General features: G+C 61.6%; 2 protein-coding genes across 2 annotated transcripts; both read left to right on the top strand.

Moving 5' to 3' along the window:
* The first annotated feature begins 1566 nt into the window (after window positions 1-1566).
* DBNDD2 (dysbindin domain containing 2) lies at window positions 1567-8530 on the top strand. Its single transcript, XM_086474820.1, has 4 exons — window positions 1567-1609; window positions 6419-6574; window positions 7045-7188; window positions 7942-8530. Exons 1-4 carry the CDS (start codon window positions 1567-1569, stop codon window positions 8148-8150), a joined length of 552 nt encoding a protein of 183 aa, XP_086330946.1. The 3' UTR covers window positions 8151-8530.
* A 1465-nt stretch (window positions 8531-9995) lies between these two features.
* PIGT (phosphatidylinositol glycan anchor biosynthesis class T) lies at window positions 9996-15397 on the top strand. The gene is made up of 12 exons (XM_086474562.1): window positions 9996-10191; window positions 10548-10725; window positions 11547-11674; window positions 12170-12270; window positions 12427-12513; window positions 12770-12857; window positions 12944-13041; window positions 13323-13488; window positions 13593-13793; window positions 14326-14491; window positions 14626-14709; window positions 14844-15397. The coding sequence occupies exons 1-12, from the start codon at window positions 9996-9998 to the stop codon at window positions 15094-15096; spliced, it is 1746 nt and encodes a 581-aa protein (XP_086330688.1). The 3' UTR covers window positions 15097-15397.
* Window positions 15398-16921: the final 1524 nt, after the last annotated feature.

Genomic DNA, 16921 nt, shown 5'->3' with positions numbered 1-16921 from the left:
CGCCTCTTCACTGGCAGGGCAGGGCAGGGGGTCAGCAGGGACAGTGGCGAGCAGAGGATCCTGCCCGGAGGCTGTGCCAGACCACACGGAGCTGTGAGCAAGCCAGAGCCGGCAGGTGCCCAGCACAGATTTGCTCCTGCACCTCCTCAGAGACCACAAGCCCCTTCTCTTGCTAGACCAGCCTGATCCCCCCGCCCTGAGCCCTCCAGGGCCAAATCACAGCGCTGGCATCCCATGCTCAGGTGGAAACCATCAAGCAGGACGGAGGGTGCTTTTTGGATACAGAGGAACACTCACGTGGACAAAGCTCAGCCACCATGTGAGCTGAAGCCAGCAGCTACGGGCAAGAGCACAGGGTGCGGGCACTGGGTCCCCAGCACAAAGCTGGTTTTCGGCAGAAGGAGCTCCCAGGAGGCATGGGGGTACAGCAAAGCAACAGTAGCCAAAACAGAGCTGGGCACAAACAATATCCACTTATCTTTAGTCATCCAGACAGTGAGAGAAACACACTGAGAATGGGGCAGGCGGGACACGCCACAGACACTGGAAACTCCCTTTCAGCCAGAGAAAAGGGCAGAGTAGATGCCTCCCCGTCCCGGCTTGGCAGTGACCAGGCTGCGGGCAGAGCTGGCGCTGGGCACGGCGAGGCACTGACTCACCCTGCTGAGACACAGGAAGGAGGCGGGCGGCCAACTCCGCTGCTCTGCCAAGGAGCAGCCCTGATGTGCAGGGCCGAACGTGGGAGAAAACACCCCAGAGTGGGATCTGCTGGGGGAAGAGGGTCTCAGAAGGCCAGGGATGAGCTGGAGAGGGAGCCTATGGCCCATCCCGCGCAGCTTGCTGCCGTCTGTCCTGCGTGATCACGTCGGCTGGGCATTTAGAGAAGAAAAGAAAAAAAATATCAAGCATGAATGGTAACTGTGCTCCCTGCCCAGGCACAGAGACTCCTGCCTCCAGCCTTGCCCACGCGTGGCAGAGCTCCTGCCGGAGCAGGGCACCTGCAGCGGGGCACCGCGGGGCACACAGCTCTGCCCGGGGCGGCTGGGGCGGGGGGACACACACCCTTTGCAAGGACCCTCCCTTGGGGACCAGGGACCCTGCATGGGGATCCTCTATGGGTCCCGGGAACGCAGAGGCCCTCCGTGACGACCGGGTACCGTGCATAGGGACCCTGCTCTCCACGGGGGGGGCTGGGGACCCTCTGCAGGGACCCTCCCTGGGGACTGGAGACACCCCCCCGTCCCGTCCCCTCCCCTCCCCGCGCCCACCGCCCCCGCAGGACTCCCGCAGCCCGGCCCCCCACTCCGGCGTCCCCCCCGCAGCGGCGACCCCCCGCGGGCCGGGCCCCCCGGCCGGGCAGCAGCCGGTAGGCGCCGCCGCGATGCCGCGGGGCCGGGCGCGCTGGCACCGCCCCGCGCAGCGCCGAGCACCGCCCCGCAGCGCGGCATGGGCGAGCGGCGGCCGGCGGCGGCGGGGGGGGCGGCCGCCCCACGCTGAACCCAGCCGCCCCGGCCCGGCCCGGCCCGACCCCAGCCCGACCCGGTCGCAGCAGCCGCCCGCCGCCTGATGTCGGGGCCCGGGGCGCAGAGCCGCAGCCGGCGGCTGCCCGGTAAGTGCCGCTCGCCGCGGGGTGCGCTTGGCGGGAGGGGAGCGGGGGCACCGCACCGGCTGGGCTACGGCTGACCGCACACCCCCCCCCCCCCCACCGCAACACTCACCCGCTGCCCCTTGCGAAGCAGCCGTGTCCCCCCTTCCACCCCCGAAGCCCCCAGGTCCCCCCCTCCGAGCCCCGGACGCCCCCGAGACACCCCCCCCCCCCCCGCTGCACCAACCTGCTGCACCGGCACCGCTCCCCGCGCTGCCTTGGGCAGGGGATGCCCGGGACGCTCCGTGCTTGGGGTGGGGATGCTCGGGGAGGGGGCACCTGCCTGGGAAGCGGCTGAGCTTGGGGACCTGTTGGGCCACAGGCCTGTGGCGGAGTGGCATTGGTACCCCTCGGAGCCCCGAGGGCCCCGGGAGGAGCAGATCCCCCCCGCACCCCTGGGGTTTAGGGGAAGAGGAGGCTGAGCACAGCCAACACACCAGCGAGCCTGGCAGGGTGAGCGGCAGCTGGGGTGACAGGGGGCTTGCGGGGGGACAGCCTGCCACGGATCCGTGCCCCGGGCTTGGCCAGCGTGCCCGGGGCACCGCGCTGCCCTCCTGGCTTTCTTGTCCTCACGCTTCTTCCTGCACAAATCAAAGCAGGGCCCCGTAAATAGCAGGGTCTTATGACACAGCCTCTGCTGGGGAAGGAGCTCTGGGATATTTTTAGTGCTGAGACGCAGGGGATTTGGAGATCGCTCGGAGGAGTGCAGGCGCTGAAACCACGGTACAGACAGGGGTAACGAGGTGCCATGTCCTCCCTCCCTAGTTCCCCCCCCCTGCTGCTTTTCCCAGCAAGAGACTCTGCCAAAACCACTGCCTCCCTCGCACTCGCCCGGTGCATTTCCTCTCACCGGGGCTACGGTTATTTTTTGCTGTGCTGCAACACGAGGTCAGATGTGCCAGTCGAGAAAAGACCGTGCAGGGAATTAAAGCCCAGGCAGCCAGCATGCCCAGGCATCCCATCTCCGCACGGCCTGACCCCGCACGATTCTCTGGGGCGTTCCCAGCTCTCCACGCCAGATGCTTCTCCAAGGCTAAAGGAGCCGAAAGCCTTTGGGATTCAGCCTTGTCCCGCAGCAGTTTTGCTGGGGCAGGGTGATAGGGAAAGGCTTGTGATCTCTGCAGGGCCTCCTGGAAGATACTGTGGTGGCTTAGGAGCTGCATTTTACCCCGATACGATCTCCTTGCAGCACTGCACGCAGGGTCCGGGAGCACAGGGCGCGGGCCAGCAAGCCAGGCAGCGGTGAGATGCCCCGGGCCACTCTGGAGGAGCAGGGTCATGGGATCAGGGGATTGGGCTCTGGAAAAGCACAAGGAGAAGTGCAAAATCTGTCTGGGCCATCCTGCCCCAGCTCTTTCATTCACCAGGCCCATGCTTGGAGCAACCCCTCACTTAAACTCTGCTCACCTCCCCATCACCCCCTGTCCCTTTCCGCAGCTCAGATTATTTTTCAGGACCTTCTTTAAATCCCTCAAGATTTCTACAAGGTATTGCAGAGCCGTGGCCTCAGGAAAAGGCTGTCCCCATCTTCTCTTGGCCTTGTGCCTCCACTAACAAGCCTTCTCCCACCCCCAAATACACCCTCCTATTCACTGGCACAGAGCGGGGACTGTAACAGGATCCCGTGGGCCAAGGAGGAATGAAAAACGCATCCCCTCCCCACAGAAATGCAGCCAGGGAATTGAACCGTGCTCTGCTCCTGGCCCAGACACTGGGTCCCAGAACACTCTAAGCTGGTGCTCCCAGTACCCTCGAGCCCTGACTGTCCCTCACCCCATGCTCACTGCACCCCAGGAGCTGCTCCTCTCCGAGCCTGCTTCAGCGACGGCATGGATGGGAGAGCTCACAGCGGTTTGCTTCGCAGCCAGCCCTCCCGTGCCTTTCCCCACCGCAGCGGCGGCCACGAGCCCACCCCATGCGAGGGCTGGCTCCTCGGCATGCCCTGGCAGGGCAGAGGGACCACTGGGGCCAACGTCCTTGCCCACAGCCCACCCTGTGGGCAGCTGCCCGGGAGCAGGCAAGAAGGAAATCCCTGCCTGCACCTCCTGGGGGGGATCCTGCCCTGCCTTGCCCGTCCAACCTCTGCACCGGTGTTTGGTCCCGGTTCCTCTCCAAGCTGCGCTGGGTAAGAAGCCGTGAGAGCCGGAAGGATTTGAAGGCAGCGGGGCACTCGGTGCCGTCGCAGCCGTGCTGGGCGGTTCAGCCAGCGGGGAAGAGCTTGGCTCTGAATGCTGATAAGCCTCCGGCCCCTTGGCTGAGCGGGCTGTATTAATAACCATGACAATAGTAATAAAAGCCAGGCCACCAGCAGGTACCGACAGATCCCCCACGGTGCACAGGGGCTGCACAGGGGCTGCATTGTGTGTGCGAACGTGTCCTGTGGTGGGAACATGCCAGCCGGATGAGACAATCCCAGCGACTGACAGCCAGGGAGTGTGACCAGCCATCCCATGGGGAAGGGCCGCGGCAGGGAATGCCGCTCTCCTTTATTTCCCCGGCAAGGGTTGCTGAGGAGCGGCTACACTAGCAGGGCTGTTCGCTCCCCCCCGGGCCCGGAAGAGCCCCCGGAGCGAGGAAGGCTCTGTCCCCGGCTCTCACCACGGTCACGGTCACGGGTCAGGCAGGGCCAAGCACAGCCCAGCTGCCGTCTCCCGCTGCCGGCGTTCCTTACATAATGGGATCTCAGTGCTCGTGCCCGGCTCCCCAGTGAGAGCTCGAAAACAAGTTCATAAACAGGTCCTGCTAATTCCTCCCGCAAGAGAAGTCCCGGCGCCCACAGGAATGCTGCCACCAGCACCCGTCCTGACTCTCCCCAAGCACCCTTACCTTGAGTATCGGTCACGTGCTGGGGAGAGATGGGCAGTGAGAACATTAATGGCACAGCTCAACCACGCTCACGACACTCAGGGCAGGTTTATTTTGTATTTGCAGTGCGGGAGGATTTACAGGCTCTCCTCCTTACCTCCGCACTGGGGTCCCTTTGGCAAGATGTTGCATGGAGAGCTGATCTGTCACCCTGAATCCGGGAGCCGGTGCAGCCTCTGCCCTGAGCCCAGCCTGCCTACGGCTGGAGCCCGATGGACTCCCCTCGGTGGTGAACTGCAGCAGCTTGCCAGGGATTCAGCACAGCTGGGCTGGGAGGCAGAGCTCAGCCTGGGACAGACGGGACTGGGACTGAAAGGAGCCAGCTCCATAATCAGTGCCCCGGTCACCTCCTCCTTGTCCCTGGCTCCATTCTGTTCTGCAGATAGCACAGGGGAGGGAGGGGGGTTTGCCGTACCCCAGCGGCACTGGGCCGGTCAGCCTTGCACCACCGCGGCGCTGCACAGCACAGCACACCGAGCCTCTGCACCAGGGCAGGCACCCAGGGCTTAGGTCAGACCAAGGCGAAGGCCCCTGCAGGCAGCCAGGATCGCTGCCACGGGCATCGCAGGAAGACGCTGAGCAGCCAGAAGAGGACCAGAGCCTCTTCCAGAAAGCACATGGTGACTGGCCTTGAGTCACGGGGCGTCCCCACGCTGTGCTGCAGGCACAGCCCGGCCTTCTGGGGCAGGCGCCTGCAGAGGATGGGCTTTAGCTGAAGGATGCCCCTGAAATGGGGGGCAGAGGAGCCCTGGAACGGCTCTCAGGAAGATGTGACATTGAATTCGGGGACATCTCACCAGGCTCACCGCCTCTCTCCCCTTTGGGTCCTGTGCTGCTACCTCTTGCTGACAGCCAGCCTCTCTGCTGTCCTCGCCCCTGCTCCTGCCAGACAGGGTGGGGATGCTGCTCCCTCTGTTCCCTGCTCCCCAGCCGGGAGGAGCAGAGGGTTTGGGCCGTGCTTAGGCAGAGCAGAGGATGTTTGTTTGGTTTCCTTGGTTACTGCACTGCCTGCTCCAGCAATCACATTTTCCTTGTGCCGGCTGGGCCAAGAGCAGCAGAGAGGAAATCTGGAATGGCTGAGGTCAAACACCAGCCTGGGAACAGCCGAGGCCACCAGCCACAGCCCTCCTGTGCCATTTGGGTCCTTGCTGTTGTGGGTACCCAGCCCAAGAGGGAGGTACCAAGCCCAGGGATGCTGCAACAAGCTCCTTCAGCAACAGCCTGAGGGCTCCCATCACTCCCCCCCGTGTGAGCCAGGGACACGGGCACAGGCGTTGAACTGCAGGAGGAATTACAGGAATGAAAATGTTTGTGCAGGCAGAAGCCAAGCTGGCTGTGCAGGCGGGGGCTGTGAACGGGGGAGCCTGCGAGCGTGGGTGCGGCTGTATTTATAGCGACGGTGGCGGCAGGGGTGCGCGTGTGCAGGGGTGACAGGGTTGCTGATGCCTTTTATTCCTTATGCATCCCTCAGCCAAGAAAGCCTGGAGCATTAACACCAGTTCTTGTGTCTGGGAGTTTCCCCAGCTCGTTAGCGTTCACAGATAACCCTCTGTTTTGTAGCAAGGAAACTGAAACTTGAACATGTGCAAACCATGGCTGATCTCCTAACACCACCCTTTCCCCCCTCGATAATTCACTTCAGCAGTCATGAGCGCAGCATGTGAGCTCCCCACTCCTGGCTGCCCTGCATGTCGGAAGCGAGATCTAAGGCTCCAGCACAGCAAGTGCTGGTGACGCTGCCGTTCCGGCGTGTAGCATCTATTCACGGTGACTAAATCAATGTGCGCCGGTAAAGCGGAGCAGAAGGGACTCACCGACCCTCCAGCAAGGCTGTGCCGTGAGAGCTGCGACAGGCAGCAGGGCTCGGACAGCCCTGCCTGGTCTGACCCTCCTCACCTTTCTCCCCAGCCGACATGGAGCAGGCACAGCGGAGCCTGGATGCGGAGCAGATGCAGCAGCAGCAGCTGAAACTACGGGACCGGCAGAAGTTCTTTGAGGAGGTTTTCCAGCATGATGTGGATTTCTTCTTCCCTATGTCTCACCTGCAGATAGAGCATCGGCGACGTAAGCACTGCGGGCACCAGCACAGGGCTGGGGGTGTTTCAGGGAACGACGACACGGGCGTTAGGGATGGGTGGGACATCCCAGCCTCAAGGCGGCTGGGGACACACATGTCCTGCACCGAGACAGGACCGCACACGCTGTGTGGGGGCGTGCTGTGGCTTACTCACACCACTCCTCTGAAGTCACTGCACATGGGTACCCAGGCTGGCGCCCTGCGTAGTCACTGGCTTCAGACAGGCTCCTCCAGACAGCAGCGCGGGGCAGGGACAAGGACTGCAGTGAGACAGCAAGGGCTTCCAGAGGGGTGTGTTAAGGAAACATCATTTTCTTGGGGGCCTATTACCAGCAAGTAGAATTCAGTTCCCCACAGCAAGGCTGGCCTCCCTCCTTGGGTTTCTGCCTGCATAGAGCTCACGGTGCCCTTTGCCTGGCACTAGCACTCACCTTTTCACCGGTCTCTGTCTCCGCAGCCCCCTTAGGCAGCATTTCCTCCATGGAGGTGAACGTGGACATGCTGGAGCAGATGGACATGATGGACCTGTCAGACCAGGACACCGTGGACGTGTTTCTGGGCTGTGGGACAGAGGAGAGCAGCGTTGCTGGGCCCCTGCCGGGTATGTGCAGTCTCAAGCCTTTTGCAGGCCAGGCTGGGAGCCCTTCCTGCCCACATTGGCTTGTTCCTCAGCCCTGGCCGCCCCGTGTGCAGACACACACACCCATACAAAGACAGACACTTGGTGATGGGGTCTATGGGGTTGGAGGGCCCTCACCCTGAGCTGGGCAATGTCAGTACCCACCTCCGCAGCCCAGCGGTACAGTCCCCTGTAAATACCTTATGCTATAGAAGACAGGAGAGCCGAGGCACTTTCCAGAGTCCGTGGGGCAAATTCTCTTGTCCTGAAGCTCCTCTGGAGCTCCCATTTCCGAGGTCCCCGCCATGCTGCAGAGCTCACTGTGCCGAGCAGGAAGGCTGCAGGACCCCTCCACCTCCCAGCCAGAGCGCAGGGAAAGCCCAGGGTGCCAGCACCTTCCTCCCCACGCACACATGCTGTGGTGATTCACCGAGGCCAAGCCAAACGTCTCCTTGCCTGCCACAGCCCACGGCCTCACACAGAATGGCTCCAAGCCGTGTTTCACGCGAGACAGAAACATTTCCACGGCCAAAAACGGGGAAGGAATGTGCAGGATTGCCCAGAGCCAACCCGGGGGTGAGGTGGGGAACAGCCATGGCAGCCACATGGGGAGCAGCCAGGAAACCATAGCTTGCCAAGGAATAAGACATGTGTGTTGGAGGGGCTATCCGTGAGGCTTAGGGAGCAATGAACCTCCAGAAGCCTTTTTCTTTCTCTTACCGCTCTCTCCTCCAGGGGAAGATGCCAGCCAGTGCCCAGAGGAAATCACCCTGCAAGTGCCCAACCCAGCCGAGAGCAAGTCACGCATTTCCTCCACGTCCTCTGTCTCTACGGATCTGAACAGCCTGGACACCAGCGAGGAGGGGGCCGAGACCCCCGTGGTGCAGTCAGATGAGGAGGACCTGCAGGAGGACAGTCCCAAAGAGCAGGTGGCAAGAAGCTAGCAGCCAGCTCTGCCCTGCTCCCAGCCTCCTCCGTACAGACCTGCAAGCCCAGAGGAAGGAAAGCTGCTGGCATGCAGTAAACCCCATCCTGGACTGCTGCCCTGCAGGAGGGAAGAGATGGTTTTCCCTTCCTCTCCCTCTGCAGGTTCTCCTGGCAGCTAAAGGAGAAGGGGTATTGTAGGCTCCCAAAATTAACTCTTCAGGCTTTGCTGCTAACACTCCCTGCTTCACTCCCCCGAAATGCTCAGCATCCCACAACCCCACTGTTCCCAGAAAGCCATCCCTTGGGATCCCAGCTCCCCCTGTCCTACTGACAAAGGTCCTGTTCAGACAAGCATTTAATGATGGCATACAGAGAAATAACACTCCAGTCTAAACAAGCCAGGGGGTGCGTGTGTTATTGGGAGAAAACAGCACTGGGGGCGAGGGTTCGGTGGGGACTGGAGGGGCAGAGCGGTGTACCAAGGCCAGTCCGCTAAGGGGATCCCGCAGGAGCAAATGAAGCCTCCTGCTGCACAGCCCAGCTCTGGCACAGGGACGGTTCCTGCGCCCGGGGTGGGAGCAGACAGCACGGACCTTGGCAGGGAAGGGCGGCTGTTAGTGGAGCAGGTCGCCATCCTGAGCAGCTCGGGTGCTGCCTCCAGGAGGGAGAGAGCCCGCGGCGGCAGAACAGACACGGCTGACCTAAGCAGGGCTGCTGGTGACCTGGAACTACCCGCCATGAGTGCACTGGGGGACTCCCCATGCAAACTGGCTGCGTGGAGAACATCAGCATACACAGCACCAGCAGCTGCTGCTCCCTCAGCACAGCATGATGGCAGCAGCCCTGGCTGGAGGCTGCTTTGGAGGAGTGGAGGAAGAGCCACATCACAGTGAAGCCACTTTGCAGCTTGCTCCCTGCAGGCCAGGTCAAGAGGAGTCAGGCACAGAGCCGGCCAGAGGCTCGTTGCTGCTATCAGTGGCTGCAGGCCAGGAAAGCGCTGTCCCTGCTCTGGCTTTGTCAGCACAACCGCGGTCACCCCCACGAGGAAAGGAGCCTGGGAGATAAGCAACAGGAGCCAGGGAGTGCTCCGCACCCCGGCTGCTTCCCAGACTTTACTGCACTCCCTCCTGCATCAGCCAGCCCTTCATGAGACTGGCTGGAGCTCCCCAGGAACGACCGGCCAGGGCAGGAGGCCTTGTGAGCTCCAGGGGACTGCCACCCCCATCGCTGCCTTGCTGCAGCTGCCGTTTGTTTCCTCCTGGCCTGGCCCCGGGCTGGCAGCCGGTGGCAGCAGGGTGTTCCGGACGGCTCTGCGCCCGCAGATAGACGCTGCCCTCCGGAAAGGAGCCGTCAAGGAGAGAGGGAGAGCAGGCAGCAGCAGGAAGAGCTGGGAAGAGGCCGTCACGCCGGGCACGGGCGCAGTCCTTGCACAGCAGCCCTCATGCACACAGCAAGCCCTTGCAGCGAACCCCCAAGCTTGGGCCGCACAAGAGCTTCCCCGATTTCAAAAGCCGGGGGGAGGGAGCCCCCGGGGGGACACCCCACAAAAGGGACGCTCCCGCCCTTAGGCTGGGGCAGCCGCTGCCGGACTCCCTCCCTCGGCCGGGCGCAGGCACAGCCACGCAGGCGCTTCCCCCCGGGCCGGGCTCCAGGCTCCGGACCTGCTCCTTGCAGCCGCTCCTCGGCTCGCCGCCGACTCCCAGACGAAGACCCCGCGATCCCGGGCCGGGCCCTCACCCCGACGGACGGGAGGCGAGGCCGAGCCGCGGCGGCGGCGCCGCGTCTCCATGGCGACCCCGGAAGCGACCGCCATTGGCCGGGCGGCCGGAAGCGGAAGTGAGCGGCGGGGCGGGGGCGGCGGGATGCTGGCGGCGGCGCTGGTGCTGCTGCTGCTGCTGGCGGCGGAGCTGGGGCCTGGGCCCGGGCGGGCGGGCGCGGGGCGGGCGCGGCGGGACGCGCTGCGGGAGGAGCTGCTGCTGAGCCCGCTGCCCGCCGGCGACGTGGCCGCCACCTTCCAGTTCCGCACGCGATGGGACGCCGACCTGCAGCGGGGCGCAGGTAGGGCGGGGCGGGCAGGACGGGCCGCTATTGGCTGGGGCCCGGCGCAGGGGGCGGGGCTATTCCGCGGGGTGACGACGCGCCGTGATGGATTGCATTGGGGCGATGACGTTACCGCGCTGGGGAATGACGTCAGGAGCGGGGGTGCGGTGGCTGCATTGCGGGGCGCTGAGGGGCGCGGGAACAGGGCAGGGCGAGGCTGCGGGGGCCGCGGGGACACCGGCACGGGGGGCTCGGTGTGGTGATGCGAGCGGGCTGCGTGTGACAACGCGAGCAGGGGGGGATGACGTCCCGGTGTGACGTCAGGGGCGAGGGCCGGGGGGGATGGGGTGAGCAGGGGCTAACGCCGCCCGCAGTCTCTCACTACAGGCTCTTCCCGAAGGCGCTGGGGCGGCTGGTGGCGGCGCTGGGCGTGCGGGAGCTCCACCTCGCCCTCACCCAGGGCTTCTGGCGCACCCGGGCCTGGGGGCAGCCGCCCCTCCAGGCACCCGCTGGTGCCGAGCTCTGGGTCTGGTTCCAGCCCACCGTCACCGAGTAGGTACCCCTGCCCTGGGTCTGTCCCTCCAGGTCCCCCCTGCAGCCCCGACTCTCACACAGTGTGTGGGGGGGCCCTCCTAGGTTGGGAAATGTCTGCTGGAATGAAGAACCTGCAGCCCCAGAAGCAGCTCTCAGGAAAAGCAGAACGTAGCCCCGCTTGGTGCCGGGGCAGGATGTGATGCCGAGGGCAAACCTTGTTCACTAAAAGAACAAGTAATTCGCTTGTGGGCTCTGTGATGACAAACCCCTTACTGCGCTGATACCACGGGGTTATATCTTGACCTCTCAGCTGTGACTCACTGCCTTGGACTCCCACCCAATACCCGTCACCACTTCCCTCAGCACACAGCCCCTGTTTGAGCTGCAGTCGCTCTGCGTGGGCTCACAGAGCTCTCTCCTCCCTACAAGTGGCCCATTGCAGCGCTGCCAGTTTGTCTGGTCAGCCTTCAGAGCTGCACCGAGGTGTTGCTTTCTGTCTCACAGCCCCTGCCCCATACACCGCACGTCACCTCCCTGCTCTCCTAGCCCCTCTCCTCGCGTACCAGCGGCACCCACCACCAGGTCGCTGGCTGCGTGGAGCCCCGCCAGCCCAGGGGCTGCCCGTGTGGTGAACGTCCCCCAGATCTCGAGCGTTAGAATAAAACACCAAGGTTGCTGGAGAGTGCACAACCAGCAGCCTCTGCCTGCGCGCTCCTTGCAGCCGGCTTCTGAAAGCCAGCGTGGTCACTCCAGCGTATTTATTGAATGTTACTGACTTAACCCTTGTTGTTCCAAGGATTCAAGCTGCTGAGTAACCTCTGGTATCTGTTCTCACACAGTGTTGACAAAGCCTGGAAAGAACTGAGTAACATCCTCTCGGGAATATTCTGTGCTTCTCTCAACTTCATTGACTCAACCAACACAGTCACTCCAACAGCATCCTTCAAGCCCCTGGGCTTAGCCAACGGTGAGCCCAGCCTGCGCTTGGCTGCCCGGCTCTGCCCTCTCACTCTTGCCTCTAGTTTTAGTTCTGCCTCCTGCCACTGCGGGGAGGCTCGGGGCAGGTCCTGGCAACAGCTCTAGGTCTGGTGTGTACCACAGGGTCTGTTAACCTCCTCCTGGAAGCATTTCCTCTCCCTACAAATGAGGATTGATTTGGTCAAAGGAAGCCCACAAGCAGTATGTGACAGCTGCTCCCAGGCCCTCATCTGTCTATCTGAAAAGTATTTTACAAACTAGTGAGGACTAGAGGATTTAAGGCCTTCATGAAAAAATCTGCTAGAAGATACCCTTACTTGTTCTTTCCAAATCACTCTGAACAGAGTGGGATCTATTCCTGATTAAGTTTGTGGCATTATGGGTATATTGAGAGGGTGGTGGGGTGCACTGGGGGGTGGAACAGGTCTGCTGCTCTCATACCTGTAGTGGTATCGGCCTGTTGACCCTCCACCTCCCTGCCCAGGGACAGATCACCATCTTCTGCGATATGCCGTCCTGCCCCGGGAGGTCGTCTGCACAGAGAACCTCACGCCTTGGAAGAAGCTGCTCCCGTGTGGCTCAAAGGTAATGGCCAGTCCTGCAGCCTCGTTGGCCGCTCCCGATGGAGCTGGGCTCCCCACAGCAACCCGGGAGCATGCACTGGGAAGTCTCAGCAAAGCCTTTCCCTCGGTGGGAGCAGAGGACAGACCTAGGGCTCAGTTTCTCCCTTTCTCCCTGCAGGCTGGGCTTGCTGTGCTGCTGAAGGCCGAGCGCTTGTTCCACAGCAGCTACCACTCGCAGGCAGTGCACATCCGCCCCATCTGCAGGGTAAGCGCCAGGCTCGGGGCTCCCTGCGGCAGCACCCCCCAAGAGAAAATCCAGAGTCTTCTTGTGACACTGCAAGGTGACACACGGGTTTGCCCAGCTCCCCTGCAGTGGCTTCTAACACAGCTGCCGTCCTGCTTCTCTGGCCTCACCTGCATCCTGATGGGATTCTTGCAGTCCCGGTGGAGTTCCAGCTCTGTCCTGGTGTCCTGCCCCTCCAGAAGGTGTGATCAGAGCTGTCTGTCTCTCTCTTATCCAGGATGCTTCCTGCCTGGCTGTGTCCTGGGAGCTCAGACAGACCCTCACTGTGGTCTTTGACACCTTTTCCAGCGGTCAAGGGAAGAAAGGTAAGCTCGGCGGCAGCACGCTGTGGTCCTTGAGTGCCCCCAGCCTGCAGCACTTCCCTGCCTGCTGCTGACTTTGTGTCCCACAGACTGGTCCCTCTTCAAGATGTTCTCTCGCACGCTTACCGATGCGTGTCCTCTGGCATCCCAGAGCAAAGTCTACGTTGACATCTCCCCTAAGAACAAGGTAAGGCTCGCGGAGCAGGGAGCCCCCTGTCCCGCTCCGTGTGGCTCAGACATCCTCGCCTCCACCCCCCGCATGGCTGGGCCCCCAGGAGCCCTCTGGGGCCGACGAAGGGAGGTGGTTTCCCTCCTCTGAGCAGGGCTGCGGGGATGAGTGCGGTCGTGTTAGTAAGAGCTCTGAGCTGGCTGTTGGGTGGGAAAGCTCAGGGCCAGCCTGGGCTTTGCCCAGCGCTGCCAGTTACTTCAAGGGGCCCTTTTCCTTTCATGCTCCATGTGCTTTCTCAGGAACAGGAGTTACTGGAAGTGACACCCCCTCCGGCATCTGTCCATGAAGCTGTTGTCCAGGGAGACAAGAGAACCTATGCTGTCTATGACCTGCTGAGCCCCTCGCTCTTCAATACATCGCGGAGCCTCAACGTGCAGCTGAAGTGGAAGCGGCCCCAAGACAGCTGTGAGTCACCAGAACTTCACTCCGCCTGCGCCTCTGGCCAGGGCTCCAGGCCTAAAACCCGCCTGGCATGGCGCCCCGGCCCTGTGTCCTTCTCTGTTCTGCAGCGGAGCTGCCGACCCCCGTGCTCCACGCTCAGCGCTACGTGAGTGGATACGGGCTGCAGACCGGGGAGATCAGCACGCTCGTCTACAACACCCACCCGTACCGGGCCTTCCCGGTGCTCCTGCTGGAGGCTGTGCCGTGGTACCTGCGGCTCTACGTGCACACGCTGACTATCGTCACGAAGGGGAAGGAGAACAAGCCCAGTAAGTGAACCCGCCCGGTGCCACATGCCACCCGATTCCCTTGGCACAAGCGGCTCATTCCAGAGATGGTTTAGTTCCTCTCTCGGGCCCCAGTGATCACTGGGAAACTGGACTGGGAAACAAAACAACTTAGGGTGTTTTTCTAGCCTTCAGTTCAGCGCTTACAGCAGATGAGACTTTGTTAAAGTCTGCTCTATAAGAGGCATGTGGATGGTGTTTCATCATACAACAAGGGTCTAAACCAAAGTGAATTGATTTTTGTAGTAAAGGAGGCTCGATTTAAAACTGATGGCTGGGTCTTATTTTGCATTTGTACCTTTCCTTGTGAACACCTGGCTTTCATGGGTCGTCAGCTCTAAAGACCAGCCAGATTCAGCTTTAACACATGCTTTTTCCTACCTCTGCACCTTCACTTGCCCAGAAAACCTCTCACAGGACAGTAGAAGCAGCGCCTACCCCACAGGAGATGTCCAGGCAATATGAGATTGGACAAAGTCCCCCTGGTGCCACTGACATGTCTCTCTGGGGTTAGGTTATATCCATTACCAGCCAGCCCAGGACCGGAGACGGCCTCACCTCTTGGAAATGCTGATCCAGCTGCCAGCCAACTCCGTCACCAAGATCACCATCCAGTTTGAGAGGGCCTTATTGAAGTGGACAGAGTACACGCCTGACCCCAATCACGGCTTTTACGTCAGGTGACGACATACCTCAGCTCCTCATCCCCTCCTGGGCCTCATGGGGGACTTGCTGCCCAGGCCTCTGGGGACGGGAAAAACTTGCTGTCCCTGTGCTGGCAGGACTGACACTAGCACGTCCTTTGTCTCCTTAGTTCGTCTGTGCTTAGTGCCCTGGTGCCCAGCGTCATTGCGATGAAGGACGTGGACGTGGAGCAGAGCCCTCTCTTCACCTCGCTGTGAGTGCGCCTGTGCGGGGCCGCGGGGCCGTCCTGCAGCGCCAGCGGGCTGCTGGTCGCTGTCATCCCGCCTGGTGGGTGCGAAGCCCCGTCCTGCGTGGGCTGATGCTCCTGTTTCTGCTTCCGCTCTCCAGGTTTCCATCTGCTGATGGCTCCAGCTATTTCGTGCGCCTGTACACGGAGCCGCTGCTGGTGAACTTGCCAACACCGGACTTCAGCATGCCCTACAACGTCATCTGCCTGACCTGCACCGTGGTGGCCGTGTGCTACGGCTCCTTCTACAACCTGCTGACCAGGACGTTTCACGTGGAAGAGCCGAGCCGGGGCGGGCTGGCCAAGCGGCTGGCCAACGTCATCCGCAAATTCCGGGGGGTGCCCCCGCTCTGAGAGAAGCCAGGGCAGGCGGTGCCGGCTGCGGGGCTCTGTGGGGAGACCCAAGGAGCAGAGCACTGCTGCCTCTTGTCTTTGCTGGAAGCAGCCTGCTCCGTTGTGCTGCTGGGATCTCTCCTCGGGATCCAATAAGCGGAGAGATCGCCTCCGTCATTAAGGTGGGGAACGGCTCCAAGCCCATTGACTGCTGAACTGCACCGCTACGGGATTGGGAAAGGTTGAGACTTCTGTTGGGGAGAGGTGTAACTTATGTGCTGGGAACGATGCTGGAAGTAAACTTGAGCTGGTTTGTACGTTTGCGCTGCTCCCGGTGGGTTTTACTTTCTCAGCTCTGCAGGCAGAGTTGACCCTGTAAGACTCTGTGAGCTGCTAAGTCTCTAGCAGGCTACCTCAGTCTGCTGGGAGGAGATGCAGACAGAGATGGGTTCATCTGCTCTACCATCTCGCCTTCCACAGCTGCCGTGTTTCACAGCTCCCTCCTGCCACGCTTCACCACATTTGAGCCAGTTTGCAAATTAATTGTCGGCCATGGGGTGTGTCTGTCCCCTCAGCCACGGCAAGGGTTTATTTTCTTTCTCAGGAAAAAGCTTCTCTTGCTCTCAGCTTCCTGCAGCGTTTTGAAACCCCTCCACATGCTCATACCTCTGCTGCAGCACAAGATCCTCCTCTGCCTCCTCAGTACCATTTCTGCACGTCTGCCTGACGGCTCCCCTGCACCCGCGGTGTCCCCAAAGCTTCGGGGAGCCTCTGGGCTCAGCTGAGATCAAGTGCTGAGCTGCGGCCAGCCAGGCTTTGCTGGTGGGCAGCAGCCTCAGCCCTCCCAGAGCCCTGGGCTGGAAATGCAAGAACACCGGCACCACTGCGCTTTTCAGTTATTTTCCTAAAATACAAGGTATTTTGTGCTCACACAGAGCAGCGAGAGGACGCTGGTGGTGCTGCTCGGGCTTTGATGGTGCCGTTTTCAGGGGTGCATCCTTTGCCTCTTGGATGTGGCTTTTGTGACAGGAACAGCTGCCTACAAGCAGCTAAAGCACAAGGCAATCATTAGAAGAAATATTCCCCAGAATCAAAGCAAAGCACAGCCAGAGGTCCTTTAAAAGCTTCCGCTGGAACAGAAAGACCCCAGAACCCCCGTTGCCTCCTGCACAGAACCGTCTGTTCCCACTGGCCTGGGATTGCTGTTCCCTTCCCTACTCGAGATGCCCTTCTCTCTGCAGCTCCTTACGGATCCACTCCACTGGATGGCTCCGTGCAGCCTGTAGAGCTGCCGAAATACCCGGGTTTGGGACGATCCCTCTGTCCCTGCTTGCCCAGGACGCCCCGGGGCTGGCCCCAGCTCCGCCAGCTGGGTTTCCCGTGCGGAACGGAATCACTTTACAGCAAGCTGGAGCTCCAGCCAAACCAAACCCGAGCAAGTGCACAGCTCTCGCAGGGCAGGGGGACGCAGTCAGGAGGCTCAGGCGTGAGGCACCATGTTACGGTTTGCAAAAGGATTTAGAGACCTCAGGTTGTTTCAGTTTGGGTCCAGGATAAATCCTGCAGACTTGCAACCATCAGCATGGACCGGAGCAGCTCAGAGCAGCCAAGGTCCCCCAGCTCGGCTCCCCAGGGGAAGCCTGCGTGCTCTGGGCGTTAGGGGGGATCCAGCAAAGTCTCCCCAAGGCCAGCACCCACGGATGCAGCTGGCACCACAAGCCAAACCAGCTAAAAACAGTACAAGAAACAAGGTGCTGCTGCAAACTGACCGTCCCTTCTGCAGGAAGAAAGGTGCCTGCGCCAAGGATGACAAGGGCAGCCTGCCCTGGGGCCAGCCGGGAGCCAC

Source organism: Leptosomus discolor, chromosome 17, assembly GCF_034619465.1.
Source record: "Leptosomus discolor isolate bLepDis1 chromosome 17, bLepDis1.hap2, whole genome shotgun sequence".
Lineage (NCBI taxonomy): Eukaryota > Metazoa > Chordata > Aves > Leptosomiformes > Leptosomidae > Leptosomus > Leptosomus discolor.
This window is presented reverse-complemented; position numbering and strand designations above follow the sequence as displayed.